General features: G+C 47.2%; 2 protein-coding genes across 2 annotated transcripts; both read right to left on the bottom strand.

The window, feature by feature from the left end:
- Positions 1-338: 338 nt before the first annotated feature.
- cnp (2'',3''-cyclic nucleotide 3'' phosphodiesterase) lies at positions 339-5,300 on the bottom strand. Its single transcript, XM_084448309.1, has 4 exons — positions 5,200-5,300; positions 2,400-4,382; positions 2,131-2,258; positions 339-1,833 (listed from the first exon to the last, which is right to left on the bottom strand). Exons 2-4 carry the CDS (start codon positions 4,342-4,344, stop codon positions 1,369-1,371), a joined length of 2,538 nt encoding a protein of 845 aa, XP_084304435.1. The 5' UTR covers positions 4,345-4,382; positions 5,200-5,300; the 3' UTR covers positions 339-1,368.
- A 759-nt stretch (positions 5,301-6,059) lies between these two features.
- Positions 6,060-9,600, bottom strand: odad4 (outer dynein arm docking complex subunit 4; the record flags this gene model as incomplete). The annotated part of the gene is made up of 11 exons (XM_084448425.1): positions 6,060-6,095; positions 6,197-6,297; positions 6,499-6,695; positions 6,789-6,875; positions 6,975-7,182; positions 7,574-7,798; positions 7,952-8,108; positions 8,663-8,724; positions 8,860-9,013; positions 9,205-9,336; positions 9,484-9,600. 11 exons carry the CDS (start codon positions 9,598-9,600, stop codon positions 6,060-6,062), a joined length of 1,476 nt encoding a protein of 491 aa, XP_084304551.1.
- Between the last annotated feature and the right edge of the window lie 103 nt (positions 9,601-9,703).

The raw sequence follows: 9,703 nt of genomic DNA, 5'->3' as shown, positions 1-9,703 counted from the left end.
CAAGGTTGTGATGCAATTTATGTGGCACCAAACTGCCCTTGACCAGCAGGTGAATTAAGCCAGTGTTCTCCTCCAGAATTCAGTCACATAGGCATTCTCTATGGTGGTGAAGATGAAGCTTTCATTTTTCCAGGTGTATAGACAACAAATCTTTATCTCATATGCAACGGGTAGCATGTTAGACCTTTGAGATTAATATTTTGAATCTAGTTGCAGAACACGCTGATCTTATCCATAACATGATCACTGTACTAACAAGGTGGTAGAGCGCCATCTGCTGGAAGACATCCTGAAAAAGAGCGAGACAGGCCAATGTCCAACCACAGTTTGGAGCGAAGCATATTCTTTATTACGTGTACAAAAACAAGTGCAAAAATAGTGACTCGTAAGAGCTACATAAGCATGGCTTTGCCCTAAGAAACCTACACATCTGTCATTGAAAGTTGAAATGTCAAACCAAATAAATGCAGTTCAAACATTGAGAGGGATCGTCCTATGTGATCGTGCAACCTTGCAGAGTATAAAAGATTGCAAAATGTGGACTGGAATTCACAGCATTTCATAGAGGAAGTACCAAGTGCCAGCTAATGAAAACAAAGTGCACGTTAATCAGCAACCTCCTGTCGGTTGATTCCTGCATCCCTGTGCAAAAGTGTTTTGCCAGGAAATACCTCTATGAATGGCATTCAGTCTAGTACATCATATCAAGCATACAGACACCTTTGGCCCATTATCTAGAACACCTTTCCCTCAAAACAGACACACATACTCATGCACAAACACTTAACAGCTGACTAGCAAGTCACAACTAAACCACAGTAAACTTTGACCAGTGTCCCAAGACATGACTGCAAAGACAATATACTTATGTGGCAGTTTTTTTTTTTTTTTTGCAGAAGCTAAATATGATAACAGCTGCTATACTGTAAAATCCACCATGCAATGAAAGCACTACCTTCCACACTGATTATGTTAATAATCATCTAAATGGAAAATGATTACATATCGACAGACCTGAATATTGGGTTAAGAGAAGTGGTCATACTGAGTGAAGCAGTAGCCTACTAGCATGGTCTCTGCAACTGAGCCAAAAAGTCAGACATCATTTAAGGAAATTACAACCAACCATAACTGGCAATGAAGTGTCGGACAATACACAGAACCAGCTAAGCTTCACCTAATGTGGTTTGAAGGCCTCTTGTGTTGTGGTGCAAAGCAATAGGCAAAGGCACAAAGCTTGTGGATTTAGAGTGGGGTATCCAAGATGCCTCCGGAACCCCCAAACCTAACACACAGACCTTCTACCGGCTAAATCTAAACGCTATTACACCAGCCATTCCCACACTCAACACAGTCACCCTCTCCCCTTTACAGTATGGTGCACTTTTGCTTCTTTTTCTTCTCGGACTCTTTCTTCGCTGGTTCTTCTTTTTTGGGGTGGTACCGGCTGCTGAAGCAGGCCTGGGCGGAGACGGGCTCCCTCAGACTCAGAAGCCACCTGCCCTTGCCGTAGTAGGCCAGGGAGCCCAGCTCCATCTCCTCCACAAGCTCCCCCTGCTGACCCTCCTTCTGCAGCGCCAGAATCTCCAGCAGGTCCAAACCCGTCTGAACCGGCTGCATGCCCTCCGCGCAGCCCAGGGTGATGTGGGCGCGGCTGCCGGGGGGCAGGGAGGCGGCGGAGGGGACGTCGGCCTCGGCGTCCTTCTCCTGGTCGGCTGGCCACAGCACCAGCTGGTCTTCGGACAGAGACACCCGGGCGCCCACAGTGCGGGGCGTCACGAAGAAGGCACTCAGAGACAGCTCGAAGGCAGAGCCGTAGAGTTCCTTGACAGCCTGGACAGAATCAAAGAGGGAGAAACGGATGTCAATCAATTACCACAACACAAGTTGTCTGGAAAGCTACAATACACTGCGTTTACCCTCAAGTGAAAAGCACAACCAATCTCTGAGCTGACTCATACGGTATAATGAGGTTCAATCTCAGAAGTACGTCCGATCAATTCAATTCCATTCAGTTCAATACGCCTTTATTGGCATGACAAAATACAGATTTTGTATTGCGAAAGCGATAAGAATTAATCAAATTAGAGAATGATAATTATGATAACGAAACCTCTCTCTCAGACTTACTGGTATTTCGGCATATTCCTTAGCTCCGTCTGCCTTGCCATAGTCACAGAACTTGGTAGTGCAATGAAGATCTCCTTGCGTCTGGAAATACTGCTCCAGGTCCACCTCCTTTCCAGCTTCCCCTGTGACTGAACACAAAGAACAAAGCAAGCTTAGGTGTCTTGCAAAGCAAGTGGAAGAGACAAAGCAATACAATTCAAAGCCTCTACAACACCACTTGATTCCAGGTCAATTATACCGTTTACACTGTATAGTTAGAGCCTACTCACAGTCAGTCAAGTGCTTCTGGAACGCCTCTAGGGTGTCCAGTGTCTTCATGAAGTCCATCGACATGCACCTGACTTTGTCCTGGACACCGTGGAGAAGAAACCAGCCGAAGAAAAGAGGGAGGGTCGTTTCCTCAAGTGGCTCCATCATGGCCTTGATTTTGGCCTCCTCTAGCCCACGCTGAGACCTTTTGACCAGCTCCGACAAATCTCTCCTCCACTCGGTGCGAGGCTCCAGGAACATGGCCACCAGCCGGTGCTGCTCCGCCAGCTCCCCCAGACGGGCCAGCCGACCTGGGGTATGGTTGGTGTCGTCGATCACGACCATAGACGCAGCCGTTCCTGCACTGCAGCACGCCACCACAGCCTCATCCAGAGCTTTGTACGCATCAGTAGATGTTTCTGGGCTTTCTGGTTTTACGCCGTGGTCATCGGCACAGAAGACGGTGCAGAGATCCTTGTAGTTCTCGCTGATGGCGCGTGCCAGGAGACTTTTCCCGCTGCCAGGAAGGCCTTTGAGGATGATGAAGGTACGAGAGGTACGCAGGATTGCCATGGTCTGCTCTTGCTCCAGAAGGGCGAAGGATAAAGAGCCAGGAGCAGGAACCGGCTCTTCCTCCTTCACGAGCTCAGCCTCTTGCTGCTCTACCATTTGCTGCTCCACCTTTTCAACTACACACTCTGCAGTCGACTCCATAACCACCTCCTTCTCCTCATCCTTGACGGTCTCAGCTTCCGCAGGCTTTCCTCCCCATGCCTCCTTGACAGCCTCGCAGGGTTCTGAAGGCTTCTCTGGTGCAGGCTGCATCGCGGTCACCACTGCTAGCTTCTCTATGACCACCTCATCCACAGTCTGAGTTTCTACCGGCTTCTCTGGAGCCACCGACTTCTCCGTGACCACCTCTTCTACGGCCTGATCTTCTGCCGGCTTCTCCGTGACCACCTCTTCTACGGCCTGAGCTTCTGCCGGCTTCTCCGTGGCCACCTCTTCCACGGCCTGAGCTTCTGCCAGCTTCTCTGCAGCCACCAGCTTCTCCGTGACCACCTCTTCTACGGCCTGAGCTTCTGCCAGATTCTCTGCAGCCACCAGCTTCTCCGTGACCACCTCTTCTACGGCCTGAGCTTCTGCCAGATTCTCTGCAGCCACCAGCTTCTCCGTGACCACCTCTTCTACGGCCTGAGCTTCTGCCAGATTCTCTGCAGCCACCAGCTTCTCCGTGACCACCTCTTCTACGGCCTGAGCTTCTGCCAGATTCTCTGCAGCCACCAGCTTCTCCGTGACCACCTCTTCTACGGCCTGAGCTTCTGCCGGCTTCTCTGTTGCAACCTCCTCCACGTGTGTCGGTTTCTCTGCTTCCACCTCCTTCAATGTTTTTTCTGGGTTCTCTGGTTCCACCTTCACTGCCTCTTCAACCACCTCCTTGACAGTCTCAGGCTCTGACTGCATTTTTGGCCTCCCCTTCATCACCAACTGGATATCTGCCAGATTCTCAGGTTGCTCTGGAACTTCCTTTGCTGGGCAGAGCTGTTTAACTTCCTCAAATGGTGGCTGTGTGACAGACTCAGGTAAAGTCGGCTCAGATTGTTGAACCGGCGCGGAGGCAAGTTCTGCAAATTGCTCTGGCACGCCTTCAGTATGACTCGCTGCCAGTGGCTCATCCAATGGCAGAGGTTCTGGAGTTTTCTCTACCATTGGCTGCTGTTCAAGGTCTGGATCCTGGATGTCCCCTGGTTGATTGTGACATTCTGTAACTGGGTCGGAGGCCTTCTCTGGTGATCCGTCTGCTTTTTTTTCCGGAGACTTCTCTAGTTCAGTCAGCTTCTCTGATTCAACTACTTTCTCCTCTATTTCTGACTTGGACACAGGCACCGTCTCTATTCCAGTGTCCAGCTGCTCCGGAGTCTCAGGGGCGAGGTCCACTACCTCCCGGGTCTGCTCAGCATCCATGTCTGGGTTCCTCTTTGGCAGTGTGATGAACCATGTACCTTAGAATTAAAAACACAGACTGTTTTTCTCATTTCCGCTAATATTATTTATTTATTTAAAAAATGAGTAAATTTGATTGATTAGTTTAGGCCTTAACTATTATTTCGATTACAATCACAGATTTATTTCCCCCCGCATTCTGTTGAAATTGCAGGCTAAAAATGGAAGGCGCGTGCGCGCTGACGCGGTGAGAACCTAGCACCTGCGACTGATTAAACCAGCAGTCCTTTGTGTGGCCCAATTGAGACCGGACTATCCAGTTTAAACACACTCTTTAATTAAAACAACACTGGGGACAAAGAGGTCGATTCCTGTTAAAAACAAAACGTGGCATCTCGAGGAGCGCTTTTATAACAGCAGTTCTCGTTAGCCTCCTGGCGCAGTGCAATAAAAACGCATGGTCATCCTATGGTAACGTTAGAGGCAGAAACAGGTTGAGAATGAGATACAAATCGGAGAGTATATGTTTCGAGAGTGTAAATATTGTCACTGACAGTAGCCTAAATGACTAACGTTTGCTAATGCTTTGAACCCGCGGTGGGGACAGCAATGCATCATCGCCAGCTAACAATGAAACGATGGGGAGTGGCATATGCGAACACGCTAGACAATAAATGAGTGTGGCACTCTGACAATATCATTCACACTTGCACAAAATGTCTATCATGAAGAATAAGCTTCCATACATAAACTGGAATGATTATGAAAATAACTTTTAGTGAAGTTCGAGATGCGTTAAATATTAACTATTACTTTTCACAAAAGAAAAATAGCTTACTAAAAAAGGTCTACTTGGAAAACAGGTAAACTTCTTACCGAAACAGAAACCGTTATCTTGCCAGTAGGTAAGCTATTGCCGTTGAAAACAATTCGATGTGCACAATGACTATGCAAGAGCAGCAGCGCTATGAAATGTGTCCAGCACGCAGGAAACAAAACGGAAACTATCAACGAGCTCAGTCTTGGGCACGCGCAGGGATAAATCGAGGGTGGAGATGGGTACTCCCGGCGCGCGTCCACACACATCATCATGACAGAAAACGGTATTAGTCCTTCCAAATGTTCTTCCAAGCTATTTTCATTCCATATTTAAAGAAAAGGGGGACAGCAATCTGTATGCATTTGCATATAAGAGAGCTCTGTAGTGGAACATATGCAAATAATTGTATGACGTCGTTTGACAAGTGTCAGTTGCAACATATGTGCCTGTCAATTCTTGTTCAGGGATTGACAGAGATTAGCCCCACTGGTTCTACAGGAATATGTGCAGGACTTCTAAATAAACAAAAACAATAAGACTTTCACTGAACTTTAATAACCTCTGTAGTCACTGCATATATACTGTATGCATTAATAAGAAGCACATTATACCAGGATGTGTCACATCAAAATGTGGGCTGTGGATCAAATCCATGTGTAGATTACTCTACTTGTATAGTCATGTACATATACTTGTGTAATTTATTCTGTTTTAAACAACTCTGAGCAATCACCAGTCACTTTGCTGAATCCATTACACCTAAAAAACAGAAACTCAAATAGGACTCAGTATGTAATGTATACAATCTTTTTATTAGCCACCCCCTGTGCGTTGCAGGCCTGCATTTGGCTAGTGACAGAGAATTGGTTGCTCCTTGGACATCTCAATAACCAGTAGGCCACCACCGCTGTATCTCTTACTCTGCGGAACGCTGCCTTGCTTCGCGGAGAGCCTGAAAGAAGTGTGTCAAAATATTTCAGTGAGCCATGTGAATAACAGAATTGATGAGACTTGACAAGGACATGACAGGTTTCTCAACCTTTCTTTTCTCACCTTCTGTATGGCATCCCTGGCAGGATCATCCTGAAGCAGCTTGGCTCGATCCAGAGCCTTCTCAAAGTGAGCAACACTGGATTTGAAGTTCCCAAGCTTTACTGAACGAAGACACATGGAAAATAACTATTAGGCTGTATTCATTGCATTGACAAAATAAAATTGTAACGAATGAGGAACAACTGAAAGACATGAAAACTGACACAGACATGTGATAGTGCCATCCCTATCGGTGATATCATATTTCAAGTTACAACTGAAAAAGGCTGGGGTCAAGGCTGAATGTGCTACAGTGCACCTACGCTGTGACTGTGCGACCAACACGCTGGCGTTCAGTTGCCACTTCTCGTCTGGTATTTCATCGGCGGCAGAAAGCGAGCGAATGCCGTAGTCACAGGCCTCTGCATGGCGTTTCAGCTCTAGGTAGCAGCGACCGATCTCGTGGAAGAGCCAGGTCTTCTCCAGACTCCCGCGAGCAAGCGGGATTTTCTCCTCCCAACTGAAAACACGGGTTTCAAAGAAAGAGATGATGTTAATGTGTGTCAACAAACAAACATCTCTCTTATGTTATTGCGTTTCAGCGTCCACTTACGCCTCAATAGCTTGATGGAACTTCCCGATTCGGGCATATACTCGGCCAATGTTGTCAAGAGCCCGCGACTTTGCATCGGAGAGTTTGCTGTTGCACAGAAACACCAATAACAAAACAGTGTGTATTAAAACAAATCCCAGTAGTTTGATTTGAAATGTGAAAATGTGAAGTGCCCTCCCTACTCACCATTGTTTGGCCAGCTCCAGGTCCTTCTGATGGTTGTAAAGAGCCTTGTCCATTTCTCCCAGGTCGATCAGGGCATTCCCAATACAACTGTACAGGTTACCAAGCACTTCCTTCTTATTAGGAACCGCTTCCTCTGACCAGCTCTGGACGGTCTTTAGGACCTCTCGCGCTTTCTTCAGGCTGCCCTCTGCGTTGTCTGCAGTCAGGGCTAAGAAGAAAAACAGATCATACTTGGGTCAGGATGAAAAAGGATTAATCTGTCGAGTTGTACTTGAGATCTGTCTCACCTGTATCAATCTCCTCCAGGCTCTTGAGATCTGTCTCACCTGTATCAATCTCCTCCAGGCTCTTGAGACGTGTCTCACCTGTATCAATCTCCTCCAGGCTCTTGAGACGTGTCTCACCTGTATCAATCTCCTCCAGGCTCTTGAGACGTGTCTCACCTGTATCAATCTCCTCCAGGCTCTTGAGATCTGTCTCACCTGTATCAATCTCCTCCAGGCTCTTGAGACGTGTCTCACCTGTATCAATCTCCTCCAGACTCTTGAGACGTGTCTCACCTGTATCAATCTCCTCCAGGCTCTTGAGATCTGTCTCACCTGTATCAATCTCCTCCAGGCTCTTGAGCACGAAACGGGTGGGGTCGGAGGGCGGGCCCTGACGGGTCTTGTTCCATTTCTGTTGGGCGAGCTTGCGGTCTCTCTCCCGCGCGTAGATGGGCTTCTGCTGGCACCAGAACTCGGTGCGAGTGTCCAGGTAGGTGATGCAGTTCAGGATGAGGTCCTGCAGTCTCTCCCCACCCCTCATCTTACCTTTCACCAGGTCTGGAGACCATTTATGATTAAATGTTAAAATGTAATATTTGGACAGTACCATGGTTCCTTATTTTCCAATGAGTGTCAATGTTGGTCAAGTAAAAGTCAGTGAAAGACATTGAAAGAAACTGGAGAAAGTTGTCACAAGAGGGGGAGCCCTACCCTCGTCTTTCAGCAGCTTCTCCAGATACTCCTTGTCAGTGTAAAGCTCCCCCAGCAGCTGCTTGGTCGTCTTCTCACTCTTGGGTGTTTTCAGGTTCCGCTGCCTCAGTTCCCTCCTCATTGGCTGAACAATTCCCATCGGCTGCCCCTTCTTGGCCTGCCGATCAGTCACATAAGTGAGTCAAGATGATGCCACAGTACCAAGGTGATGTTACAGAACCAAGATGATTCCACAGTACCAAGGTGATGTTACAGAACCAAGATGATGCTACAGAACCAAGGTGATGTTACAGAACCAAGATGATGCCACAGTACCAAGGTGATGTTACAGAACCAAGATGATGCTACAGAACCAAGGTGATGCTACAGTACCAAGGTGATGTTACAGAACCAAGATGATACTACAGAACCAAGATGATGCTACAGAACCAAGGTGATGTTACAGAACCAAGATGATGCTACAGAACCAAGGTGATGTTACAGAACCAAGATGATGCTACAGAACCAAGGTGATGCTACAGTACCAAGGTGATGTTACAGTACCAAGGTGATGCTACAGAACCAAGATGATACTACAGAACCAAGGTGATGCTACAGTACTAAGGTGATGTTACAGTACCAAGGTGATGCTACCGTACCAAGTTGAGACTACAGTATTGGCAGCATGGAATATGATGTGTTGACAGGGCTGTTCTCGGTCACCAGGCTCACCTCATTACCCTTGTGGAAGAAGGATAAATCTCCCTGGTTTTCCAGTTTGACAGACGACGGGCCTGGAATGAGGCAGAGAGAGAAGTATAAAATCATGCCGAACAGCCAACAACCAGTAGACTATTATAGTACAACGAGGTCCTGCCAACAGGAGACACAGCTTTTTTGTTTTATCATTGATTTTAGAAGAAACTTACTGCCCACCGAGTGGTCAATAGCCTCTTGGGCCTTCTGGATACCCAGTCTGAACTCCTGCAGCTCTGGCCTCAGTTTATGCCCCCTGTGGTAAAACACCAGGGCAAACTCAAAGTCTCCCATGGTGTACAGGGCCTCTGCTTTCTGATACAATCCCTGAAAAGACACCATGAAATAAACAATCAATTTGTTTGAGAAACAATTCAAAATGTCCTTCTTCAACTTAATTTACCACGCAAAACGGCATGACCGACAGGCAATTGTATGGGACAGACCAACAACACAGGTCACAACAGTACATAGTGTTATCACACTGTCTTAATTGGCCAAGGCTTAGCATTATGTACTTTGAAAAACTCCTTGTCCTCTTTCAGTGACGCTTCTGCATCCCGAAGAGCATGATCCGAATCCCCCATCTTCACGTAGCATTTCGACCTGGCAACTAGACAGTTTTTGTCATCCGGCTGGAGGATCAGTGCCTGAAAGACATGTACAGTAATTCAAATTAGTTGTTTACTTCAATACAAACGGGACCACGTTAGTTGGCCGTTAGTACCAAAGCGTTATTAATGTTAGCTAACGATACATTAGCCGGCTAACGTTAGCAGGTGTCATTGACCTCATACCGTGGAGTAGCTCTCTATGGCTTTGACATATTCCCCTTTGTGGTACAACTGGTCCCCCTCTGCCATGTATGTAGAAAAGGTGCTCTTGGGACCTTGGTCTCCTTCATTGTCTGACATTCTGAAAAAATATTGCAAAGAGGTCCCTCGCTGCTAGCTAGTGGCTAGGGTCCCATCAGTGTATCCTAGCAACCAGTCTAACAAGTCCACAGTCACTCCTCGG

The sequence above is a fragment of the Borostomias antarcticus genome (assembly GCF_949987555.1).
Source record: "Borostomias antarcticus genome assembly, chromosome: 14".
Classification (NCBI taxonomy): domain Eukaryota; kingdom Metazoa; phylum Chordata; class Actinopteri; order Stomiiformes; family Stomiidae; genus Borostomias; species Borostomias antarcticus.
Note: the sequence above shows the minus strand (reverse complement) of the source record. Positions and strands in the feature narration are given on the sequence as shown.